This window comes from Alligator sinensis, unplaced genomic scaffold (assembly GCF_000455745.1).
Source record: "Alligator sinensis unplaced genomic scaffold, ASM45574v1 scaffold194_1, whole genome shotgun sequence".
NCBI lineage: Eukaryota > Metazoa > Chordata > Crocodylia > Alligatoridae > Alligator > Alligator sinensis.
Genome location: NW_005841945.1, coordinates 63,567 through 91,169, shown reverse-complemented (window position 1 = coordinate 91,169; position 27,603 = coordinate 63,567). Strand labels below are relative to the sequence as shown.

The following is a 27,603-nucleotide window of genomic DNA, read 5'->3' as shown; positions in this document are numbered from 1 at the left end:
GCTTTTGAGTAGGCAAAATACATTCATCTCTCTGTTTAACCTCCATTATTCTAGTCTATCTCTTTTCTTTCTTGAAACTTTCTTTTCACTTTTTATGTATGCTTAGGAGTGCAGTCACTGTCTTAAAGAATTCATCGCCTGACTGTTCTGATGGGGGAAGTGAGCGTATAAACTGTGATAGGGACATTTTGAGAGGACAGGAACAGAGAGTACAATACATAGATACATTATATACTACCGACAGGGCCCTACATTTAATTTGAGAATCAAGTGCCCAGGTTCTAGGTATTTAAGTAAGCTCTCTAGAAATGTAATTGGTTTTCAATATAGAAACTATTAATGAGAATGTTAAAGGCTTCATAGACCAATTCTGTTTGAAAACATTCCAGAAAAGCGGAAGAAGGTAGCCAGATGCCCAATTTAGCAAAGGGGGAGAGCATATGAATGCATGGTCTGTTATGGCATCCCTTTCTTTATTATAGCCTATAATTCCTATGCTTTTATACACAGCTCTTTTTACAGTGGAGCTAGTAGGGGGAATATCAGTGTGCATTTTGGGAAAACTGGTCTGTTGTGCATCACATTTTCAGTGTGTCAATTGAGAAAAGATGGGAACAATCAGAATACGTACCTTTGTCTTAAGAGATTTTATAAAAGTGTATGACAGTGTATTGAAAGGTGATCTCTAGGGCCAAAAAGAGAGTTTGAAATCTTTGAAAAAGTATTAGGCTGACGCACACATTTTGCATAATTTTTGTGAAATTCTTGAGATGAGTGAGTTCAAAGGGTCTGTACCAAGTTTTTGGACCTGGCTCCAAATAAGGTTCTTTGTAATACAAATTGAACACTTTAAATTTTCTTTCTGTTAGATAAAGGAAAGTAAAACATAACACTTTCACATATTGGAATATTTACCAAGGTACAGTATTATTAGATTTGACTTTCCAGTGATTTTGAGTGGGAAAGCAATTTTTTTTTCTGTCTTAGTTTGCATCCTCAGGTAGAAGTTCTCCTATCATTAGATATCCACTCCACAGGGAGAGACGAAAAGTACTAGACACTGAAAGAGTGATGGGAATTTCTGAACTATAATTTGAAATTCCCTTAAAACATTATACTTAGGCCTTGATCCTGCGATAGGACCTGCTGGCAGGGACTCTGCATCCCTGCAGATTCCTTTGGGGGAAGACTAGGATTTGGCATTGCTGGATTCAAGATAAAATATTAGTTTTTCAACTTGTATTATAGCTAGAAGCCAAATCCTACTCTTATTGATGCCCAAAGGATATTTTGCTATTACTTTCAATGGAACCAGGCTGCTGTTCTTTCTCTTCCTCTCACCTTGCTGAAAAATAAAGAACAGAGCAACTGCTTTTGCTTTGTATGCCTCCATTTCTTTTGTTTGGATTATGGCTTGAACAAGGAAGTGTTCTACTTTGTATTATATTTTACTTTAAGTGAACTTTTTGTCTGTATATTAAAGATTCTGGTTAATTTAAGATTATTTTCAAACAATAACTGCTGCCAGAATTGATGGTACTCTTTAGAAATAAAAATATTTCTCTCCTTCAAAGATTTAAATAACTTGGCTATGACCTACCATATTTTTTATTGATTTCCTTTTATATGTAAAAATCCTGCTTCTGATCCTTTATAAATTTTAAAGTTTACTTCATACCCCTTAAAAGACTCCTAATTACTATTCAGGGCAGTAAGATAAAGTCAAGAGATGTTTGTGCTAGTGCATGAAGTTTAACATATCAAATCAAATGGCTTCTCTTAAATACACAAGGAAAACAGAGTTAACAAATGTGTTTGAATTGGCATTGGTATTCAACAGGTAACTCAAACATCCATTAGCGGTATATCAGAAGCTGTGCTGGAATTTGATTTGTGAAAGAAACAGTGTTCAAAGAGATTAGATTTTAGTGTGCGTGTGTCTTCTCCCTAGCTGGTACCTGAAAATTAGAAGGCAAGATATGAGGAGAGAAATGGAAAGCGTCATTAATCAAAATATTTTTCTTTTATATTTCCAGTAAGTCTCCATCCCCCTTCTCCCCCTCATTCGCCTCCCTCCTTTATCCCCCTCTCCCCCACCCCCCCAACTCTCACACCTGTCTTTTCTCTGCCCTCATGTACAGTCTCCACTGGCATTAATAATCTGAGATGAACATAATAGAAAAAGTGACTTGGTCGAACTAAGTGCCTCGGGGTTAGCTTTCTCAAGATAGCCAATTCCCAACAGTACTGAAGGTTCAACTGATCAAGGAGTAAGAAGTAATTTTTGTTAAAGATACTGCATTGTTAAAAAAAAAATCGCCAACTGTCATCTGTCCTGCTCTTGCTCTAATTGCATTCTACACAAAAAACAATAATCCCCTCATGTGAAAAAGCTGACTAATGGGTACACTGTTACTGCCTCAAGAGGCTAGAAAGGATCCAAAATGTTGTCAGCCTTATGTCCAAGTGCCCTGGCTCTTCTTGTTTTGTCCAGCTTTACAGCTGATTAGAAAATGTGTGTGACATTTCATTGCATTGTTCTTCAGATGGGGAGGGAGAAAGCAAAGTAGGTAATGAAGCCACATTATTGATTAATAACAAGTAAAAGTTGTGGTACAAAAGCACCAGTACCGAAAAAAGATTTCTATTTTGGGTGTATTCCTTTATCTCTCGAATGTGTGCATAGTTTTTTGTTCAGTGGAGCAGATCGCGTTACCTCCCTTTTAGAGTTAGTACTACTTCTGTTCAGCTTTCTTGTAATATCACTGTGGTATCACAGTGTGTTTTCACATAAGTGAGAGCCATTTGCCACCTAAAGAGGCAAATAGTGGTCACCACCTTTTGACTGTAAAACTACATGCAGTTCTTGCAGTCTAGAGGTTTGCTTAGCATGCCTGTCTACCAGGTCAGAGAAAGGAAAAACCCTCCCTTTTTGTCTCAAAGTTGTTGTAGAATATGAGAGGAGATTATCAGAGAGATCCAAGGACTGCAGAAATTAGTCGCATTAAAATGTCTTGACAAAACTACATCCACATGCAATGACCTTGTGTCAGGGCACTTTATCTTCACAATGCAAATATAAATAACTACAATAGATACATACATGCATACAGTACAGATCTCAGGGTATCACTCTTTCACTTAACTCATGCTTGAGTGGCTCTCCAGCTAATAGGGCTGAGTACTGCTTCACTAAAGCTAGAACCCAAAGCCAGTAATGATTTATTTTTTTCCCCATGTCTGATCTTGTACTACTTTTTGTCAGTTCGTAGCTCTCTCTCTCATACACAGATTCCTAAAATTGGAGAGTAACTACTTCCAAAAACATACCTTGCCACAGCTTGTGTGTTACTAAGGTGCATTTAATAATAGCCAGAAAGGGAGTGAAACAGAAAGTTGTTTGTTTGCTCCTTCCTTTAGCAACAGTATCTTCTTTGTGTTTCATATTCCAGTTTTCTTGCTTTGATTTTTCTTCTCAGTAAACTGTTAGTTTTAAACCCAGCTCTTTGTCTCCTTTTCTCTTTGACTAAATCATTGCAGGATTCTATATCTAGGCTTCATCAGAACCAAAGAAATAAGCGTGCTTTGTTGCTTTAAACCTAGACTTGGCTTCCCACAATGTTTCCAGGTAAAAGTCCTCAGCAAGGGATTAAAAGTTAGGAAACACTTAAATGTAAAACTTTTGGGAAATTGTAGGATGCCCTTGGAGAGTCTTGGATGACAGCCTGTAGCACAGATCATTATGGAAGTATAGTTGAAAGCCTTTATTTAGGTCTCCTTTCCTTTTTTAAATATAGTTGGTTGGACATAGCTATCTGATTAAATAAGTAAGAAATGACTGATATCTGTATACAATATGCCAATACTTGTTTTTTCTGTAGTCCTGTTCAAATTTTCACTTCAATCCCCATCGACTATTTGGGGACAAATTTGAAGCCCACTACTGCCTGGAATAAGAAAGAAAGAGCTCGCTCACTCACTCTCTCCCTCTCCTTCTCTCTCTAACAGGTTGGCAAGAAAAATTCTGTTTCCAATGTCATACTGATTTGTTAGGCTAGTCTAGGATATAAAAGGGCTAAAGAATCCATAGCTAAGAAAACCAAGAGGGAAGCACTTGAGGAAGCTTAATACAGAGTGATCAAAAGCTTCTCCATATACTGGTGCTTCTCAGTGGTAGTGAAATTAAAGTGACTGACAAAAAAAAAAATCCTACGTCTTTATTAAGACCTATTAATCATGATTTCCTCTTCTGTGTGAAGCACATCTATTTTATATGGCACTGGTATTTGGTATTTTAGGCTACATCTATGCAAGGGGTAGGGGGAAGAAAGTTGACTTTTTTGGCCTACTGCACTCTTGCTCAAGGTGTATAGCTGTGAATGTCCTTTGGTATATGAGCCTGAGTCATGGTTGTGTAGTGTTTGAGTGATTTGTTAACAACTTCAAAGTGGTCATCTCACACCTCTGAATGTGTGTTTTCATACTATTGAGAGCAAAAGCAATGAAGCATCTAAATTTGAAGTTTTTAATACATAGACATACATGGGCAATATAACTTCTAGAGCTCTCAAAAGTGATTGCTTAGATAAATGTACAGGATTCCTTCTGATAATTTATCAACTGAATTCTGGTGTAAATTCCTGAGACTGGTTAAGCAATGCCGAAGTAGGCCAGGTTCATGTCATTGCTGGATGATGCAGTTCTCCGACTCTAAAGTGTCGTTCCTCCCTCTTGCAGGGGTGTAGGTTATAGCCGTGTTGGTCTAAGGACATAGGCAGACAAGGTTCCTTGGGTGAATTTGATATCTTTTATTAGACTAACCCAAATAGTTGGAGAATAGTTATTAAGCAAGCTTTCGGGTTCAAGAACCCTTCGTCAGGCTAAGGAAGCTGCAGCAGTTGGTGTGTGCTCTTCCTGGATGGAATGAAAAGTAAAGAAGCCAGGGGCTGGGCTGGGGAGTCAGTTGCCAGGCAGATTATAATGTATCAAAAATCCAGTGTCTATGTTTAGTCCATGATCTCTAGTATCCAGTAGGTTGATGAAATGGAGCTCATAGGCTCGTCTCTGGGAAGTGTTGTGTAAGTTTCCCTTGAGGATCAGGACTGAGAGATTGGACAGAGAGTGGCCCTCCTGTGAGCAATGTGCCCCCACTGGTAATTGGTTCCTCCCTCCTCTCACTTTTACTTCAAATTCTAGGAATTGATTCTCTTTGCTTCTAAGTATTCTTACAACAGAAAACAGTTTAGCAAATCATATTGGGTGACTAGTGGATATGGCTTTATAATGTACTTTTCATGTTTGTTCTTACTTGATTTAATTAATGCAGCCTTTTAATTTCTTTAAAGTAATAAAACATGCATTTTTAGACCATTTTGAAAACTTATTTTCTATTTCAGTGACTAGTTATTCAGGAATGCGTAAAGTTGTTTTTTCATTCCATTGATGAGAAAAATGAGATTAAAGGTTTGTCTATATGGGAATCTATTGCAAAATAAGTGTGTGGATTTATGCACAGTAGCTCCTCTGCACTGCCTCTGTGTGGGCAATCCTTTTTCATTTTAAGAACATCTGCTGTAGCCTATTTACTAATATAGACAAACCCTAAAGAACTGGTTATTTCATTTGATTGAGATTATCGAGTCTCTTGGGAGACCTAGTCTGTAGAGTTCCTTACCAAATAATTCAACATATTTCAAATAATTAAACCAAACTTCAGATTCACTATCTAACCACCTGATGGAACAAGTCCCAGATCACATTGATCGATGTTGCCTGAAGAAAGTACTAAAGACTTGAAAATAATTAAGGCCGCTGACAGACATTCATTTAAAGGCACAATGGGCGTTTATACACGTGTTCCCAGGGGGAGGGGAGCGGGTGCTTTAATTAGAGTGACGCAAAGAACTGCTCTAACTAAAGCACCTGGAGCGTCTCATGTATTAGTGTCCCCGCGCTTAAAAATGGTGGCAGGGGCACTTTATCTAAAGCTCAGTGAATGAGGTTTAGATAAAGTGCCCCCGCTGCCATTTTTAAACATGGGGATGCTGATGCAAGAGATGCTGGAGGTTGCTGGAGTACGGTAATTACCACGTTCCAGCAGACTTGATTAATTGAGTCTGCCCCGATGCATTTCAATTGCAGTGCGTCAGAGCCGCCTCGCTGCTGCGTATAGGTGCCCAATGGGATCTGATCCCTGCTATCAGTGGTGGCACTTCCTGGCATGCCACATGTGCTGGTAGGACATGCTCTTTTGGATCAAGGATCAGATCCCAGTTGCGTGCTACTTGCCAGTGCAGGGGGGAACCTGGGATCATAATCCCAGCTCTCCCTGCATCAGCAAGTTGCAAGCATTATGGACAGTCCGCCACTGGTGCTCCATCAGCCGTGGTGTAGTCCCAATCCAACCGATGTTCAGCTAATTGTTGGCTGATGGGAACCACACTGAGATGGTGGGTAACCCTGGCTGGGCTTAACCCTGCCACATGTTCAATTTAAGGCACCATGGAAATAGCCCCAAAATTATTACATATTTCCCTTTTTGTGGTGCTGTTAATTGCCTGAATGTTACTAGTTAAGTTTTGATTAACAGAGTAATCATATATTAAGTGTAACATCAGCCAGGGGCCTAGTTCCAGAGAACTCCTCAGGACTATTTTTCTGAATCTGAAGGTAGGCTTGAGCCTACAGATAATGCTATATTCCATCTCTCTCTAAGCATCTAGCACATTCCCAGTCATTAGGTGTGCAGATTGCCGCCTTTGTTGTGCAAAGGAGGCAGAAAATTACATTGGCGAAGTGGTGGCAACTTTCTGCTATCTTATTCAGAAAGTGATGTGCGGGACAGGAGAGAATGAATTAAGTATTGTCAACTCTCACTATTCTCTTTAAGTCCAATATTTTGTATTAAATATTGTGTGTGCATGTGGTTCTTAACCCTTCTGCTTTCGTAAGAAGTCTTAAAATTTGTCCTAGATGTTCTTAAAACCTCAGAAACTAGAAGACAAATGAAAAGAAACCCATGCACATTATTTAACTTTAAATCATGCAAAATATTTCCACATTTTAGTGAAAGGGTTGGGACTTTGGGGGTGGGGGAGGGAGGCATGTGACAGGTTGGTAATTCTCCAATTATCCAAGATGATTTCCTTTGGAAATGTTATTTTTTATAATATAATACTTTTAAAGTCTTTACATATTTTCAGTACATACTTTCTTACTCCAACTTGATAATGCAGAAGCTCGTTATATTCAGTAACACACTTCCAGGATCTTTCAAACTGTTTTGTTACTGTTGATGTATTTGCAGTGTTCATTTTAGCCTAACCCATCCAAAGCATGGTGAAATCATTGTGCTGCATGGTCTGTCATCTTTGTTCTTTTTTATATCCATTTCTGTATAGTCCTTTCTCCCAGTTGACCGAAAACCATTTATTGCCTTTTTGCAGAAATTGCAGAAGATATGTAGGGGGCTTTTGGCATGCTTTCAGTGGACAGTTATCAGCCATGTTGGGTGGAAATGTAAATCTCAAATCATTGTACCATATTGCTCTTCTTCCTGAATAATTTATATACTACATATAATTTATGGTTGCTTACAGATGTTAAAAAAAAAAACGCTCTTTACTGGAGGAAACACCACATTAGTTGACCTGGTTCTGCAGTGTCTACATAGATCAGGCACATCAGCAGCACTTTTTGGCTCTGATCTAAAGTTGATTCGACTGCCTATTAGCTAAAAGCACCAAAAAAGCCTCACTAAAGTACTTGGTGTACACAGACATTGGGTGAGCCGGGTCTAACTAACACAGTACCTCTTCTGGTCATATGCTAGGCTTTGGTGCAGGAGCACACAGAGTTTAAAGTAAAGTGCTGTTTTCTTTTTTACGTCTGTAAACAGCCTACATGTACATTAACCAAGCACTGAACATACTTATGACTCTACTTCCATTGAGGCTAATGAGATATTTTTGTACATTATTTTCCAGCACAAGGATGGACATCAAACAGTATTGCACCATCTGGAGCAGCTGCAGCAAGTACCAAGTCTTTAATGCAACCTCAGCGAACAGAGCAGGACACTTTAATTCAAAGAGCAGAGCATATTCCAGCAGGAAAGCGTACCCCAATGTGTGCCCAGTGTGATCAAGTCATTAGGTTTGTATCCATCAATGAACATCTTATGCTAAAATCATTTTGAAAGAATAGCTTTGTTCCGTTGTTTATTATTACTTAGTAATATGCATTAAGGCTCCATTTCATTAAAACAGCACACCATTTTCATGCAAGATTCACCTAACAGACTGAGTCTGAAACTGGTAATAGAGGTAGCAAATGTAGGAGACCACTATTCACTCTCAGTAGTCATGAGCAATTTTAGAACCTGTTTTAATGAATGGAAGTGTTGTCCAGGAGGCAACAAAAATAAAACCTAAAATAACTAAGCCAGCTTTGACTAAATCACAATTTCCAGTCCAGTCACTCAGGAGTTAATAGACAGAAAGGCAAATAGATAATACGGAAATCATATAAGCAATAACAAAGTATAGTTTAAGCATGAGTGGGTAAGTGAAAATAAAGGAGGAAATCTTCTAGTCCCGATCATACATTAAAAAAAAAAAAGAACAGTTTTAATCATAGCTAACTCTGTATTACAACTTTTTATCCTGACATGCCTGATCTCAGTATCCATCCCATCATCATCCAAGGTTGGTCTTCATACTTTGGGTGTTAGTGTCATGATTTTGACTTACCTAAAAAAGTTTAAAAGTTGACTGAAGTTAAATTAGATAAATATTCTGTGACTGAGATTGGGCTAAATACATCCCATTGTGCAACAGTGCTCTCCTTGTTTCATCAGAAATTCCAAAAGAAAGGGTGTCCTGGGTATACAGCATAGCCAGTGGCTTCTGACAAGTAGTTCTTGGACTGCACATCAAAGGGATTGTGAGTGCATTTTATGACTGGGTGATCATTCCAGATGCTTAGTTCCCTGTCATTTGGGAAGAGATGCATCTCCTCACAGCTTTGTTGTAGTTTGGAAATATATTCTTGAATCATCTTTTGTTCTCATGGTCAAATTGTTTAAAGTATAAAAATAGAGAAAAGCAGACATGGCATACCTGGATTGTTCAGGTTCATAAACTCATAACAAAATTAATTATGGTAACATTTCCTTTTGTGTTCTGTAATGTTTATTAACCTTTTTCAACTATAAAAGAGAATGAAATTGGAAATGCACCATAATTTTTCCCTGCAGTTGAGAAAACAAGCCACCTTGATCAGAATTGGAAACTTTTCTTAAGATTCACTTTTCGTAAAAATTACCATACACATATTACATGCATTAACATCTCCAAACATAGTAAGCAATCAAACTTATTACAGCATAGCAGCCATGGTTTGCAATTCAAGTCATACAAGCTGAGCCAACTCTGTAGCCACATGATATACACAGCTGAATTGAACTTAGCTTTTTTTGCCTTCATTAGATTTTCATTATGATAGTTCCCTATCAGGTCAATTAACATTAAGTTAACTTTAGACTTCTAATTGGTAAGTGATCTGTGAGAAGATATATTGGAAAGATTTAATTTAAATTTTCTGTTATTTCAATTAAATATCAAGGTATTGATGGTGTGATCTAAATTCCAAATGTAGCCATGCAGTCATTCCAATGTAAACTTTAAATGGATCTAAACATACTAAATATTTGCTCCCTTTATTACTCTAGATTGTGAGCTTTTTGGTGGAGGCACTGTCTTTCTTTGTGTTTGCAGCATCTAACTGAGTGAGGCTCTGATGTATGATCAGGAGGCCTAGGCTCTAAATCACATGCATGCGCGCACACATGCACACACATTTCCGTAAAATCAGCAATTATTGTTACTACATAGATGCTTTTTATCACTCATGAAGTGGGAGGGGAGCTGCCTAATTGTGAACAGGGGAGTATGTGTTCCATATGTTAAAAAAGTGTGATGTCCTGACTAACAGTACCTACAATTCTGTCATTTGTTCTAGAATTGCTGGCATATCTTTAATGAACACTTAGAAATGCTAGAGGACCTGCATGCTGATTTGTTTTCCCATTAATTCTAACTATTTCCTACATAAATCTTATAAACTCTTATAGGATAATTTGTGCCTATAATATTGGATTGAACAACCTTTTGAACACAAATAAAAATGACAGCTGCAGTAAAATTTGCATACCATATTCAATTTTGAGATTACTGTTGCTTCTTTTCTAAAAGAAGTCTACTTGTTATGCATGTAAAGAGAATAGTGTCTCAGATGATGATTTATCTGCCTTTCAGTAGTCTATTTTTATATTGTTTCAAATTATCCCAGTTCTTTCCATAGGTTATTGTAAATGCAAGCGCAGTTATTAAAAACAAGGATGATTTCATTTTATGATCAACTGACAGTACATTAATCAATGTACTAAATCGGCTTGCTACTTATATACAGCAGTGGTTTGGAAGACAAGACTAGGTTCTGGAGTTCAAGTTTTAGCATAATTACAGTTCATGCCCTTAATGGTAGTATTACCTATGAAAAGGTAGGAGCAGGATCAAGTGACATTCTATTGTACACCTGTTTTGCAGCCAAAATGCACGGTAGAGTTGGTTACTTTACACTAAGGCGTAGAATAACCCAGGCCTGTTGAGCCAAAGAAAAATTTCTTAAACATATCTTGCAACTTTTTAATATAGCCTTAATTATTCATATGCTAATAATCTAAAGGCTTCAAGGTTTTCCTAGAGTTTCGCTTTACTTCACTTTTCTTTCTTTTGGTGGCAGCACTGAAACCAAAGTCAAACTGTGTTCTATGAAATATCTGTAATGAGGATCTGAGAGACTGGTAACTGATAGTTCCTAAAGGTTTGTGAAACTCATTAAGTCTCTGAATGCTGAAATATGGAACTGGCTGGCACTTTGAAACCCAAATTTGTGTTCCCAGGTTCTCTATTAGGAATGTAGTTCTGTGTATGGGTGTGTATGATAGATGATTTATTTTTAAGATATCTTCATGGAGTTGAATTATTTTAATGGTGCAGCAGGTAAATATTAGAAATGCAGTTTTTCTTATATAAAAATTGCATGTCATAGAGTTTGCCTGTGACTGCAAAAGGAGAAAATTGTCCTAACCTGCTTTTTTTCTTTTTTTTCTTTTTTTTTTTTTTTTTTAAGTGCTCCATGTAGTTAAATATGAAGTGTTTTTTACCTAGTGAGAAGATATAGATATTTCCAATTTCCCTACCACTAAGTTGCATTCTTGGTTTGGTATCATGATACAGTCCACGTGGCAACTTAGCTGAATGTGATTGCTTCTTGAAATTGTGGATGTGATTAAGTTTTTGACTCAGGCTTACACGTTTAAGCATTTGCACAATTTAAGCAGTTGCACGTTTGTGAGCATGTGAGTGTAAGCATGCAACTTTGATCCTAGGAGATATTGCTACCACATTTGACTTGGGAGTGTTGGAAAGTAAAAGTGCTTAGATACAGTGTTGTACCATTTCCTGTTCACCGGTAGTCCAACATGCTGTCTTGAAAAACTAGCCTCAAAATGTCAAAACTGTAAGTTGTGGGGAGCTAAATGTAAAAGATGCTGTAAAAAGTCCTTCCCTTCCCTTTACTAGAGTACTTTCATTCCGCTTTGCAGCTATTCAAGCCTGTCATTTTGGTACAGATGACTAGAAACATGATCCTACTGTAGCTAGGAGAACTGCCTCAGTGTCAGTCCTGTCCTAATGAATCCGTTAAATTAGCCTGTGCTGACACTGTGAGAAGAGCACATTTTGTTGTACATAAGGACTTGTATTGTTTGATCTGTACATAACTGAAAGGGCATTGATGTAAAAAGGTGCTTGTACAGAGGCTGAAGGGTATCAAGTTAGGTCAGTGTTTGTACTGTTCAGGCATCCACAAGGAAGCCTGGAGTTTGGCTACAGTAATTCTGGACTGATTTCTCCAAGGTACAAGAACAGTTTTCTGAAAACTATTTAACTACTTTCGCCAGTGCTCAAATGTGATCAGATACTATTTTGTAAATAAATTCTGTTCTTCTTACAAGATGAAACCCGAGCCATTTTAAGTTTGTTTTTATCCTGTGTTATTTTGCTGTCCCCTCATGTTTTTTAAGGCAGGTATTCCATCAAATTAACAAATAGGTGTGGGAAAGAAGAATTATCCACACCTTCCTTCAGTAAAATTCCCCACTCTCTTCTTCCCACCTACTTTCCAATCCTGTGGTTACCTCCAGTCTCCTCACTCCACTCTTCCCTTGAAATTAATTGCAAAAATACATCTCCTTCTCTCTCCCTTCTCCAGTTGTTTTAGTAGTAAGCAAAAATTGCTGTCTTACTCCAGAAATGTTCTGAGTCCTTATGTTGTTTCTTTTTTCATTTGGTAATATGGTGGATACTAATGCACTAGATTGATTCATATTGCCTGATAACCATGGATCTGGGTTTTCCATTTACCATGGAAAAACATGGATATTCTCCTTTAAAGGAGAAAAACATGGGAAACCATGGGTTTCCCCTTGCAGGCTGGAACTCTTCCAGCCTGCAGGGGGTTGCTTGGGGCTGGGGGGAGCAGGAGAAATGTGACCACAGGTAGGGGACACCACATTCGTGTACGCATGCACACGTGCTTGCAGTAGTCAGGCAGCATGGTGGAGAGCAGCTCCCACAGCTCCCCACAGGTAAGTCTATTGTGGGGCAAGTGCCCTGCAAATTTCTGCTCCCACAGCGGGCACAGGACTGCAGCCCAGCTGGACAAGTACAGGTAGGAGCCACCTCTATGGCCCAGTAGGGGAGGGTGGAGCAGGGTGGTGAGACTTGTTGCTGCTGCCACCGCCACTGGGACCCCTGCACAAGCTGTGCCAACAGCAATGCACTAAGTAACAGACCAGGGGAAGGCACTGCCTTCACCTCCTCCCATTGCCAGCTGCTCACTCACTCAGCTGTGCCTCTACCCTGGAGGGGAGGTGGGCTGAGGTGGGGAGCAGTGCAGGTGGCCTAAGGGGAGTGGCAGCAGTGGCAGTGGCCAGGCCATGGTAGCAGGATAGAGCTGCAGCCCAGCGTGTGAGCAACTGGCAGTGGGAAGAGGTGAGGGCAGTGCAGTCTCACCCCCTCAGTCAGTTATTCCATGTGCTGCTGGCGGCATGGCTGGTGTAGGGGTCCTGGTGACAGTGGCAACAAGACTCGCTGCCCCACCCTGCCCTCCTGCACCAGGTTCTCCCAGCTGGGCCATGGAGGTGGCTCCTGCCCATGCCGGTTCAGCCAGGCTGTAGCCCTAAGCCCCGCTGTGGGTGTACAAATCTGGGCGGGGGGGCACCCCTGCTGCCCCACACATCTCTGCCTAGCTTCACCTACCCCTCCTTATCCCACACACTGGGGGACTGTGGGTGGGGGGCAGAGGGTCAGGAGTGAGGGGCACCAGCAGTCTGCTTTAAAATTGTAAATATATCAATAAAAAATTGTGTCTAACTGATACCTGTATATGTAGTGGTGTTTCATTTTAACCACAGAAAAACGTGGATTTTAAGGGGTTTTAATCAAAAAAATTTGGATTTTTAAACCGAGAAAACCAGGATGACGGAGAAAACCAGGCTTGCTAGGATCATTTGATCTCAGTGGTATTCCTGCCCAGAGCAGGGGGATTGGACTCTGATCTTTCAAGGTCCCTTTCAGTCCTTAATTTCTATGATTCTGTGATCCCAGATTAACATAGTTGATGTACCAAAATTAGTGTTTTAGAAGCTTCAGCATTTTGCATATATTAAATAAATGATGATAGCTTGACTTTTTTTCTTTTATTCTGAGCATGGAATATTCTTGCCTAACTTTTGATGATGGTAGAAAATTGCCATGTCTTACCTGGCATAGTTAATGCCTGTAATAAACTTGCTGCATGAAAACCTCTATTGAATTTTTCTTCTTCTCCAGGGGAACTGATCTTATTAGGTCTTAATGGAGCCAAATCTATTTTAACATTAGTAACCTTGATACAAACGTACGCTGAAGGAAAGTATAATTAAATTAAGTATCTTTCTTTTTTTGCAATGGATGGAAATAGTTTGGAATGCAAAGAGACATTTTTTTTTCTTCCCAAACAATGACCAGCACTCTAGCACTATATTTTATAGTGTTCAAAAATAAAACTCTGAAATGCAGTGTAACAAAAAGCCACTAGCACACATTATGACCAAAGATCATTTTAGGCATAATTTGAAATATGTTAAAATGGGCACAGAATTATTCAACAGTGCAAAAGATATTGGTTGATAAAGGTTTGTAATTCATATCACAGAGCCATTAGCAGTGATTTACATAAATCAGTTATTTACACTTCCCACTGCTGTCACTACAGTGGCATAACATTGTCTAAACTAGTCTGTTCTGTTTTAACCAGAGGACCTTTTTTGGTGGCTTTGGGAAAATCATGGCATCCAGAGGAGTTTAATTGTGCCCACTGCAAAACCTCCATGGCTTATATTGGGTTTGTGGAAGAGAAAGGGGCCCTCTACTGTGAGGTCTGTTATGAAAAGTTCTTTGCTCCTGAGTGTTCTCGGTGCCAGAGGAAGATACTTGGAGTAAGTAATCAGTGCCATGCATGACTTACATAAATGGTGACTATTAATGACAACACTTCTCTATGTGTAATGGAAAATATTTGCCTGCTTGAAAAACTTTATTACAGATCATTACATTTTGTTCTTTTTCAGTAGCAAGTCCAATGAAGTTCTTTTCCATTTACAATACATTGGGTTAAGATGCACAAGTAGGGAAGCACGCACGCGCGCACACACACACACACGGCATCTAAGTTCTGGTAGTACCATGGTTAAACATCCTGTAATATACATATATATCTCATCTAAATACATATATATGTGTGTGTGTGTGTGTGTGTGTGTGTATGCATGTATGTATGTATAGGTGTGTGGAGAGAGAGAAGGTATTTAGATGAGACATATATGTATATTGAAGGATGTTTACCATGGTCCTGTCAGAATTTAGATGCCCTTTTTGTAGCTAGTTTCTCCTCTTTTATAACTGGTTTAGCCCCATTAAAGCTGACATTATGTAAATAAGGCTATAGGATATACAGTTCTATCCATTCCAATATCAGTCTGCCCTTTTTGATCCCTGGCATTATTGAAGAAGAGAATCTGTAGTTTTCTCTTTCCAGAGTTCAGCCTTTTCTCCTAGTAGCTGCTTCAGTTCTTAGCTATTCTTAGGAAAAGAGATTTAATTGGCAGTTTCTTACAGAATTTAAAGAGAAAAATGTAAAACAAGGAGAAATAATCACATTTTGCTGGACATTGTGGGATGTGTTTTTTGGCTGGCCTTGAGGTGCAGTGAAATATTCCCAACCAAGTTGGGAAGAAAAATTCCTTTTCATCTCAAAGTGCAAACTTGCGGCCTTGGCACTGCAGGCCTCAAGTCACATTCAGTATTATATCGTCTTTCAAAACAGAACAACGTAATCATAATTCTTTAACATGTTCTGATTAATTATTCCCAGACTTCATGAAAGTTGAGACATACTGTCTGTCTGAAATCAGTGGGGTTGCTTTCAGAGATGTGTATTGCTCAATATGAATAAGTGACAAACTTCCCCAGCATCTGCTTACTGCCGCAGATGGAAACCTATTGCAAAGAGAACTGATACTGTTAAATTTCAGCTCCTCACATGTCATCCAAAGAATTTTCAGCCAGTCCTTTCTCACAGATAGGGACACACATAACAAAAATAGAGTAGATTATAATGCATAATATCAACCAAGATGTGTAAAGTACAAAACCAAAGTATTTTGATAAGCAAAACACCGAGTTCAGAACATGATTATCCCAATTCACTCATTGCAGCAAGGTTACCTTATTAATGTTTATTTTTTAATCCCCAACAGGAAGTCATCAATGCTTTGAAACAAACTTGGCATGTTTCCTGTTTTGTGTGTGTGGCCTGTCATAATCCCATCCGCAATAATGTCTTTCATTTGGAAGATGGGGATCCGTACTGTGAAACAGGTGAGCTTTTAAAAAACAACCATTAATTCCTGGAAATTCATAGCTAAGATTGCTGCTAGGGTTTTTAAAAAAATATATATCCAGGTATTTGTTTTTCTCTCCTTCACTTTGACAGATATTTTCCCACTAGCCCTTGTTAACTATTCATTTCAGTGTAGCCCAGAGGTGCTTAACCCCTGGCCCAAGGAACTGTCATACAGCCCATGGGGTTCCCCAAGGTCCAGAAATCTGGTGGCAAGGGAGTGGTGGCAGCATTAATTGTTAGGGGTGTGCAGTATTTTATTCAGATTCAGATTTGGCCCAAATTGGGGACAGTGATTTAATTCAGATCACTGTCACAATTAGATTTGGCCAAATCTGAATCTGGAGATTCTGAAGATTCAGTCCTGATTCAGAGAATCAGCAATTTGGCCACAGACACAGCTTTAAATGTTTTTTCTACATACTTCGAGGTACCAGACATGGCTTGTGAACGCTGAGATGGTGGGGCAGATGGTGTGTCCCACAGGAACATTTGTGGGGGGGCGCTGCCTGCTCGGCAGCAAACCTGGAAGTACTTCTGGGCCACTTCTGGGTCTGCTGATGAGCATGCGGGGGATCCCCCCTGTACTCCCCGGCAATCCGCAAATCAGCAGTTGGCCACGGGGGGACCCCAGGTACCCCCCCACACCCAGGAGGCACCAGTCACCAAGCCAGGGTGGGGTCCCCTGCACGCTCCCTTGCAGACCAGGAAGTGGACCGGAAGTGTTTCTGGTCCACTTCTGGGTCCAGTGCCAAGTGCACTGGGGACCCCCCGCACTCCTGTGAGACACTCCATCCGCCCCAGCATCTCAGCATTCATGAGCCACCTGGTTCCTTGTGTTGTATAGAAAAAACATTTAAAGTTGTGTCTATGTCTGAATCATTGAGTCTTTCCAAATCAGATCAGTGACTGAAGCTTCGCACAGCCCTATTAATTGCCACTCTCTGCTGCTAAACTTCCAGATGCAGCTCCCAGGGTGCCCATGCCATGGTTCTGCTGCTGCTAGAGCCCAAACTGCTACTGCAGAAACAGTGGCAGCAGTAACAGCCTCGTCATGTAGGAGTCCCTTCCCTGCACTCCTCCATCTACAAGGCTTGGCATACTCCCACCAACTGACCTGGGTGCTGAATGAGTTCACTATGCCTCTCACCTATACTTTAAGGAAGCTAGATATTAAGGAGGCCTTTTTAAGGACACAGGAACAAGCTACCCTGACGCCCTTCCCATTTTTGTGTCACAACAGTATGCCAGACTGATTACTCAGCAATCTCTTTAACCAGTTGAAACTCAAGAAAGGAATCCTATAAGAAGTAGAAACTTAGCCGTAGTATTGTGGAAGTGCACAGGCATGTAGGAAGACGATTAGAAAGGCCAACTTATGATTTGAGATGGAACTTTCAAGGGACATAAGAGATAATAAAAAGGGATCCTACAAGTATGTGAAAAGTAAAAGGAAGAGCAAAGAAACTATAGTTTGCTTATGGAATGCAGAAGATAATCTAGTTATAAATGATGCAGAGAAAGCTGAAGTATTTAATGCCTTTTTTATGTCATCCTTCATATATAGGGGCAGCTATCAAATGACCAGTGTATTTGCAAACAGAGATAAGGATAGAGATAGGGAGACAAACAGTCTAGGGTAGTAGAAAAATAGTTTAGGGATTACTTAGGATTGCTAGATGCTTTCAAGTCAGATAGGATGCACCCTAGCATACTGGAATAATTGGCTGAGGTAATTGCAGAGCCATTAGCTATTCTTTCTGAGAACTGATTGGATCATTGTGCTCAGGGAGTAGTTATCAGTGGCTCAATTTGTAGTTCAGAGGAGTTATCAAGTGGGGTTCCCCAGGGATTTGTCCTAGGTCTGGTATTGTTCAACACCATTATTAATTATTTGGATGATAGAATTGAAAGCATACTTAGCAAATTTTCTTATGACACCAAGTTGGGTACTACTGTGTACACACTGGATAGCAGGGCTAGGATTCAGAATGACCTGCATAGACTGGAAAAATGGTCCACAATCAATCAGATGGGATTCAGCAAGGACAAGTACAAAGACCTGCACTTGAGACAAAATAATTTCATGTACAAATAAAAACTGGGAAATGGTTGGGTAGACTGCAGTACAACAGAGAAGGACCTGGGGGTTACAGTAGATCGTAAGCTGAATATGAGCCCACAGTACTCTCGTTGCCAAAAAAACAACAGTATCCTGGGTTGCATCAAAAGAAGTGTCATTTGCAATTCAAGGGAAGTGATTCTTCCCCTTTATTTGGCACTGGTGAGGCCTAACCAGGAGTGTCCAGTTTTGGGTCCTACACTTCAAAAAAGATAGGGGTAGATTGGAAAGAGTCCCGGACAGAGCAAGACTATGAGGAAAGGCTGAAAGATCTCGGATTATTTGGTCTAGAAAACAGAACACTGAGAGGGGATTTGATAACAGTCTTCCAGTACTTGAAGGTGAGTTACAGACAGGATAGAGATGGGTTTTTCTCTGTGGCCCTAGGGCCAGGAGTAGAAGCAATGGCCTCTCAATCTGCAGCAGAGGAAATTTAGCTTGGAGATTAGGAAGAACGTTCTGACTATGAGGATAGCCAAGCATTGGAACAGGCAACCTAGAGAAGTTGTGAAATCACCATTGTTGGAAATTTTCATGAGCATGTTGAACAGACACTTGGCTGAGGATGGGTAGGCAGTGACAATCAGGGGGCTTTGAACAGGGGCTTGAACAAAGGATTTAAGATCACCCTAATTCAATAATTAGATTCTGTACATGGAAAATTATGACAAATTATACATTTTCCATATATAGTATCTTTGTAGTATGCTTGTTTCTGGGTCAGAAGGTTGCTTGTACAAGTTAACTTAGCATATTAACTTGCTAACATATGCCATGCATATGTTCATAATGCATGGCACTGGTGGCAGTCATCTCTTGTATAGGTGCCAGCTTTCAAATAAGATGTCAATTTGAGGGAACTTCATCCACTGGAAAGTGGGCAATTCCCCTTCACATGCAACCATTAATTCTATATTAATGGTTCTCTCTATTAATGTGGTTAAAGAACCTATGGCACACTTCAGAGAGGCACAGAGTACATGCCCTACCCATCTTTCCTTCTTCCCAGTTTTTTAATTTGTAAGGGTTTTATTAGAAAATGTAAAAGTTGTACTTTTAGCCTACAGTGTCCAGCTTTCAAGTGTAGACACCTAGATTAAATAGCTTCACAGTCGCCTAAAATGCTGGATGTCCAAGCATCCTGTGTTCTAACTGGTCTGTCAGCATTAAGAGGTTGAACAGAAGGGTATATTGCGATAGTCCTATGTGAAGCACAAAACGGAGAAAAAATATGTTATGTCACAGTATCCAAGGCATGAAGGAGAAAAAGAGCTGAAGCCTTTAAATCAGGGGTTAGAAACATTTTTGGGCCGGGTGCCAAAAGCACCTGCAACTTCCACTTGTAAGTTGTTGGCATGCCAGAGGCAGATGGCAAGGGAGCTGTGAGGGTCCTGATCCTTGTTGTAGCAGCCATCTGTGCCAAGGTGCACGTGCATCTGCCACCAGCAACAACCCAGGTCAGGGTTCCATGGACTGCAATGCAACTGCTTGCAGCTTCCTGGCTGTCAATCACAGCTGGTCTGGCTCTAGGCAGGCCCCTGCTGCCTGCCACAGAGCCCAGGCTGCTTTCAGCAAGTGGTAGGAAGGCTACAAGCAGTTGCACCGGGGTCCAGGGAGCTGCAGTCCAGTTCATTGGTGGCAGTGAGTGCACACATGCCTCACAGCGGACAGTGGGGAAGGAGCTGGGTTTGCACTGCCACAACAAAGATAGGGTCCCTCGCAGCTCTCCCACCATCCACCCCAAGACACATGTGCCAAGCAAAATGCCTTTGCGTGCTACTCTGGCATGTGTGCAGGGGGTTGCCAACACCTGCTTTAAATTGTCTTACTTACTGCTGATGCCTCAAAAGGAAAACCAGAAAACTAGATGATACTAAGCAGTAACCAAGCTAAACACGGCAACTACCATTGTACCTGAGTGTAGATTAAAAATATTCCCTTCAAAGGAAAACTTACTCCCTGTGGAGGGTGAGCATGGACAATGTCAGGTCTCAAAATAACACTTGCATGGGTCCCAATTAGTCCATAGATCTTGTGCTGGCCCTTTGTGGAAGGAAAAGGAACCTGCAAAAAGAATCAGGCTGTGAGTAGAGAGACTTTCCACATCTGTCAGCCTAGGAACTCCCAATTTAGTGTGCCCATCCCCTGAAGGTTTGTTCCTGAGATTATGAAACTTGGCAGGTCAAAGGCAAAACACATTGCCACCTATTGAAAAACAAAATGACTTGCAAGTCTTGCTTTCCCACTCATGTTTCATACTATAAAACTATGTTTGTATGGTACAGATTACTATTCCCTCTTTGGTACCATGTGCCATGGCTGTGAATTTCCCATTGAAGCTGGTGACAAATTTCTTGAAGCCCTGGGCCACACCTGGCATGACACCTGTTTTGTGTGCTCGGTAAGTAAAACTGTTCTGCATTTTAAACATATCAGTGGCAGCAGTGCTTATGCTAACCTGGTCAATACAGGAGTAACAGCTGAAATGTCTTTTATCCTCATAACCTAAACAAAAAACACTTTCACAGTTATTTGGAAGGTGCATTGCTATTGTGAAATTTTGGAACCTGTACAGATCATTTGGTTTGGTCCATGGCCACATGTACTAGCGTTTAACCTTTGATGTTTACTGCTTGAAGGTAGCATTAAAAGTCTATAAAGAAATGTGTGCATCTAGAATGTCAAAAGTGTCATTTGTATTCACATCAAGTTACACGAACATCTTGTAGATTAATTTAAAACTTTGGGCTGTTATACTTCAATTTATAGTGCATGAGGAGGAAAAACAATACCTGACAATGGGATTTTTAAATTTTCAATATTGATTTCACTGTGCTTCCATTGGGCTGAAAAAATTCTAGTGACTTCATTAGGGGAACGGTTAAGCTGACACTGACCACTACTGCTTAATAGTCCACCTGCAATGCATATTCCTGAATAATGAATAACAATCCTTGTTCCATGTGTGTTGACCCTGATTTGGCATTCTAAATAATGTATTGGGCGCTTTTTTTTTTGTCTCAATCTCCTTTCAGGTGTGTTGTGACAGCCTGGAGGGTCAAACTTTCTTCTCCAAGAAGGATAAGCCACTATGCAAGAAACATGCTCACTCTGTGAACTTCTGATTCTTAGGCCACATCTTAAACTTAAGGAGTTGAGAGGAAGATTGGAATTCATTGGCTGTCCATTTTCCATGAATTGTTTGTTACCTATATACATCTTTTTAGAAATAGAAGCGAGATGTGAGAGTGTTTCTCAAAGAACAGTTTTCTTTCAGTAAAAAGAGGGCGGGTAGCCTAAATGCTAAGAGTTAATTGTTAGGATGATTGTATTTTCACACCCAGCATGTTCCTGTATTGGTCTCATTATTTATATGGGTAAATTTATATTTGTTTAAATATCAGTAATGAAGCAGTTACAAATTCAGACCTGCTATCATAAAACCTGGTTTTGCTGCTATTCAGAAAGAAAGGGGTTATTGGCTTAGATATCCAAATCATATTAGAGGTATGAATGTTTTTCTGAAAACATATCTAAAAATGTTAAAACTAAAATCCAGTATTAGCACTGAAAAAAGAATCTTAAAGATAAGGATTAAGATATATGGAACATGTTTTAATGCATGAAATCTTCACTTTGGATAACACTCTCACATGGTCCATGCTTGTCGTCCACTCTCACAGGACTGCATGAAGCCCCTGGTAATCAAATTTGTAATAGACCCACAAAGAACAGTGTGGAGATTTACATGTGACCTCCAAATTATGGGATAGCTATTCAAATGGAAAGTAATGATTTAAGAAGTGCCCCTCAAGCCTCGGAGTAGACACATGGAACACTGTTCTTTCAGATGTGGCATATCACCAAAATGCTAGCCAAAAATGTCAGAGTATGAAATTGCATCTGACAGGAACTGTCTAATCAGATCTTAAACTTAATATTTTCTGTACTTTTATGCTCACAGTTCAGCAATTAGAAGTGCTTGGGGGAGGAAGAAAGGGAAAGAAACTATGTTAAGTCTGTATGTAACAACGTTTTGTATCCAGAAGATGAGGCTTCTTCCTTCTGTTATGAGGGAAAGTTCTGAAGTGCAACTCAGGACTTTGTTTTCTCCCAACACGGCCTCTGTGATGTAGCTCATGAATATATATATATTTATATATATGATGTTTGTTTGTTTAGTGCAAGCTATTTTCTTGTTTATGTGCTAGGATTTGTTTAGCTCATTCTCTCTTTCAGTCTTCCTCTAGTCATAAAGAATGGATTGTTGGATAATATAATATTGAGTTAGGCAGTTCAGTGTGTCTCAGTTCTTGAAAAGGAACAGAGATAATGCTGTCATTATGCACATATTGCAAACCAACAGACTTTGCCAACATCTTCTCTGGATTAATGTGAAAATCACCCCTGTGCAGAGCCAGAACAAAGCCTAGACACCAGTGAAGTAGTATTGTAGATGTATAAGAAAGGAACTGACTCTCTCCAGAGAGTGAATTTCACTCCAGGAGAGTTGGACAACAGAGAAGGGGTCCTCTCTGTCCCAAATGAGAATCCTGCTTGAAGCCAGGTTTATATACTGCCTGATTAAATAGAGAAGTTAGATAGATAGTCTTTGTTGCCTTTCTGTTAAGTACACATTTGCATTTTAGAATTGGTACTAAGGAAAAGTTTATTAGTAATGGTATGAGGAAAATAAAATGAAAAGAATTGACATGTACTCTTGTTTGCCATGGTTCAGTAAAGAAAATATTTGTGTAGAATATATACGAAGACAAACCTATTGTATTGAACTCTAAAAGGATCCGTAGTATTCAGAAGAATTCACTGAGACAGGGCTGTGCAATAGGTAGTATTTAATTTGTATTTCGTGAGGGTATTTTTTTCTCAACACTTCTACACTTTAACTTCCAGTGATATGGGAGAAATATTGTAAAGCAACTTAAAATGTTTACAGTCTTCTAGATGTGGTTGATGTGGATAGGCCAAAAAAAACTCCAATAAACAAAATGGAACAATCAAGAGATGAGTAGGTTTTTGAACAGGAAGGCAGGCCAGGTAATGTATAGGAATCAAGAATAATTTTGAGCAGGAAGACTGATTGCCTTTGAAACAACTAGAATGTTCAAAGCTGGGGCTCAAATAAATACTTCCAACAGAAATTCATAGCACATATTTGGGAAGGAGATTAGAATGGCTAGGCTGGAAGTGCACTGCACTTTCTGCAATTAAAAAAATATATGAAAAGTGGAGGGATGCAATAGGTTTCAAGAGGTAACACATTTTTTCTGCTTGGAGTTGTACTAAAATTATTTCACTTGAAACATTTATTGGAATCATCTTTCTTAATCCTTGTGGACCAGGATTTAGAATTATCCCAGTTGCTAAGAACATAGCCTGGAAAGGCTTAATAGCATTTCTTTAACCAGCTGGTTCACTTTTTAATTTGTGCTCTATTTCTGGACTTGTTTTCTTTTCTTTTTAATAACTTAAAATCACTGATATCTATTTTAATATTAAAGGGAGGTAACACATTTTATAATTACAGCAGAAACCCAAAGGATCAGTATGTCAATATATAAATGTTTTTAAGAGGTGAGATTCTAGTAGGGCACTTTATTATAATGCTGTGCATCTCACTGAATATTTATTATTGTGGGTAGGAGTATTTCATATTAATATCTTTGATTTTATTTTTAAGGAAGCATTGCTTATTTACCTCCAAAATCATTAGATTTGTGTGTGTGTGTGTGTGTGTGTGTGTGTGTGTGTGTGTGTGTGTGTGTGTGTGTACACATACACACACACTTTTTTTTCTGATGACAGACTTGATGTAGCAGATCAGCACAGCTAGTTGAGCAGTGCTGAAAGCTAGGGTTTTCACAATTTTCACAACTATTTTTCACCAGAATTGGCTTCATTGAGGGTCCAGCCTTTGAACAAATGTTAGAATTTAGGGGCTTAAATCTGCCTTCCAGTAAATATCAGGTGTGCCTGTAGATGTGCCAGTTTTTTGGAAAATCAACCGCTGCATGCATATACAGTCACTGATTTCTCAAACTAGGCTGGTTGGAGGACAGGACTAAACTCTGTGTCTGAGGTAAAAGGGATTTAAAGATGTATAACTGAACCAAGATGGCAGATTTTGCATGTTCTAACTAATTTATGATATAGAATTAGTAGTAAATAACAATTACATTTTAATTTAACACTGCTGCAAATATAAAGGCAAAAGATGGTTAGTGGTACAGTATGCGCTTATATATTGAGCAGTCATTATTGGCTGCATTTGCTGAGCTGCTAGCATTTTCTGATAATAGAAATGGCTTGGTTAAGAGCAGTAAAGGGAAAATATTTCAATTCACAGATTATAGTTTTTTTTCATCTTGCTTTACTTCAATCAACAGCTAAAGAATTTTTCTGGTTTGTTCGCTTGTATTTGTTATTCTTTGCCTTCTAATTTTGTTTGTTCACCTTTGCAAAATTCATAAAACAAATCTTTGTTCAATCTTAGTTTTGTTTTTGAAAAAATGTCTATAAAAAGCACAAACAACGAAGCAATATCCTGATGTACGCATATTAATAAATAGCTCTGGAATTGTATTTATTTTAATGTTTGTTTGCTTGTTTGTTGTCCACATTTCCACAAGGTAGCACACAACAATAACACGAGCCCATTCCTATTGATGTAGCATTCTTTGTTCCACAACATTAGCCAAAACCAGACTATTCTGTAGTGTTTATTTGAATGCAGTTGATATTTTTGTTGGACTAACGCTGTTCATAGCAATCCTATCTCTTAAGAGGAGCATTATCTGATACTGTATTTAGCCACAGCATAAAGCTTTCTCTGCTTTCACCTGGGAATACTTAACTATCTACTGTAATGTGGGCAGTTACCCAGCTTGTGAAAACTGGGAGAATCTCCTAACTAGGCAAAGGCCCTGTTGTTTTTTTACTGTTATTTGTACAAGCAGAGGAGAAAATTGCACATGGCTCTATAAAATTTAGAGGCAATTTTACAGAAAATTTGCCTCTCCTTCAGTGTTTAGGCTATAAATAAGACAAATGCAAGTCTATTTGCAAACAGTATATTAAACTCCAGAAGACAAACTTTTAAAGGCATCGAGTCTACCTTTGACATTTTAATGGCAAAGCTTTGGTTTCTATTAATCACAACGTCATTTAGCGTTAAAATGGTCCGACAAAAAATAAGAGATCTGTCATTCATTCATTAAGACACTGTAATCCAGTGTAAGATTTATAGGCTTAAAACTCAACAGTGTGTTTTCACAACAAATCCCCTTTCACTGCTCAAGCCAGAACAAATCTCTGTCAGTCAAAATGTTTGCTGGTCATAATGCTCTGTATAAGATCTTCAAAGGTTCTCTCGCAAAATTGCAAATAAATCCTTTTACCAGCAAAAGCTTAATTTAGGTTTGTGCTTTACTTTCTCAGGACATGGGTTAATATCTTTTGCTCAGGCAAGATCTTGGTTATATCAGAAACACATAGGAGCTAATTTATTATTAACAGTCTGGTGTTAATTAGGGGGAATTACCAGAAATAGTTTGCTTGATGGAAATTTATTATGGGATCACACTTTACTGATGGCAGAATAGGAGTCACTGAAAGAGTGCAGCTTCTACTCATAACTAACTAATTAATAAGGTGCCAAAATTCCTCTGAGAAGGGTTTGGTCCTAACTATGGGAACCTCACAGGGCAAATGGTTCCTATGCAGTATTTAAAATTTAAAACAGGAAAAGAGGGAGGAGGAAAAATTGCTGCCCAACAGAAGTCTCAAAAATGGCATGGCTCTTTCTTACATTTATAAATGGAAAGATTTAGCACAGTTTCTAGGCTTATGAGAGAATTGGTTGTCCTCTTTCACAGACAGAAAAATCTCATGTGGTGTTCTCAAGTTTAATTTTCTATTTTTCCTGTGTATATCATACATTACAGCTTGTAAATTTATTAACGGGGCTTTAGAAATAACAATCTATTATTTTATTTTATTCACATTTTAAAAGTCCCCTTTGCATTTATTTGGTTGAAAAGTTAAAGTTCAGAGTAGGTGGCAAATAGCTATCAATGGCTGATGAGAAAGATGCAGTTTCTAGATCTCTTACACACCCAGGTACATAGCATATACTTAGTTTGGGGATAGTTATTGGCATTCATTGTGATTTAGTGGGAATAATATTTAGGGAATATATTGTATTGACATCTGAATGGTATATTATAATGCGATGGAGTGCCACCAAACCATTGCCTAGCTCCTGAAAAACTAAAGAATAAAAAATAACTAATAAATGAGGAGACGGACGTAGTAAAATATTTCAGTAAGATTTTTAGAGTGCCTTGGGATTAAGGGGCACAAGTTTTGACTGAAAGTCATTTGAACTTGTCTTCTAAATATTTAGGCACTTCAAAACTCCAATCCTTTATACCGCATGTTTTAAAAGGCTTCTATTGTATTAGGATAGCAAGGTCTGCAGCATTGTGTTCTGAGCTACCTTCACAGATTCCAGTGAAACACAATCTTATTTAAACATTCACACCTTTGCTTTACTTTTCCTTCTAATAAAAAGCACTGACTGTTTGTTTTTTATTTGTTTTAAAGTACTTCAGGAAAAAAAATCCCATCAGGTGTGTCTATTTTTCTTCTCAATGCAACAGTGAAATGTCAAAGGTTCATATGGTAAATATAAATATGAACTGAGCATTGATGAATCATTTCAGAGTGCCTTTCCACCCAGAAGTTTTCACAGGTGTGTCAACCCCTCAGACATCCGATGGCAATAGACATGGCCTCCTACAAGTTTAGGGTCCTATTGAAGTACATCATGCAGCAAAAAAGCACATAAATGTGAAGGGTCAAATTTATGCATAAGATGAAACCTCATCAATTTTGATTTACACATCTGTAAATCACAAGTAATTGTATTGAAGTCATGCTGGTTTTATGTATGGGTAAACTCAGATCAGAATTATACTTTGTCTGGATCCTCAGCTGGAAGTAAGTCCAATTTAAGGTAGAGATAAAGCAAATTTATACTTGCTGTAGAATTGGTTTTTAGAGTGATCAACTCAGATATAAATCCACTTAATAAGCATGTTTAATGAAATGTGTTTTCTGAATTAATAGCTGATTAGACGAGTCAGAAAAGAACGTAAAAGAACAAGCATGTTAGGTTAGTTCTAATACATAAGTACATGATTACAAAACGTATTAAAGTAACTATTGCAACTGTTTGAGATAAGCTGATTCAGTTTTATATTTAACTTCAGTATTATTCTCACAATAAGATAACAGATTTTTTAACATATCATAGAGTTGATATAGCATACCCTAAGAATCAGAAATGATCAAGTGTTCCTTAATCAAAAGTGCAGAGTACTTTAACTCTCCCA

General features: G+C 38.8%; 1 protein-coding gene across 25 annotated transcripts in view; it reads left to right on the top strand.

Annotated features, from left to right (window-relative positions):
* PDLIM5 (PDZ and LIM domain 5) overlaps positions 1 to 24,790 on the top strand; it is a 196,262-nt gene extending 171,472 nt beyond the window's left edge. For 21 of the 25 annotated variants that reach the window (XM_025199487.1, XM_025199485.1, XM_025199501.1 and 18 more), the window contains 5 exons: positions 7,986 to 8,154; positions 14,425 to 14,605; positions 15,926 to 16,046; positions 20,476 to 20,591; positions 21,226 to 24,790. In XM_025199487.1, coding sequence (XP_025055272.1) covers positions 7,986 to 8,154; positions 14,425 to 14,605; positions 15,926 to 16,046; positions 20,476 to 20,591; positions 21,226 to 21,315 — 677 coding nt within the window. In that variant the 3' untranslated portion in view covers positions 21,316 to 24,790. Of the gene's footprint in view, positions 1 to 7,985; positions 8,155 to 10,803; positions 10,885 to 14,424; positions 14,606 to 15,925; positions 16,047 to 17,635; positions 20,429 to 20,475; positions 20,592 to 21,225 lie in introns of those variants that run through there. The other 4 variants (XM_025199497.1, XR_003093179.1, XR_003093180.1 and 1 more) reach the window with 4 other exon arrangements.
* Positions 24,791 to 27,603: the final 2,813 nt, after the last annotated feature.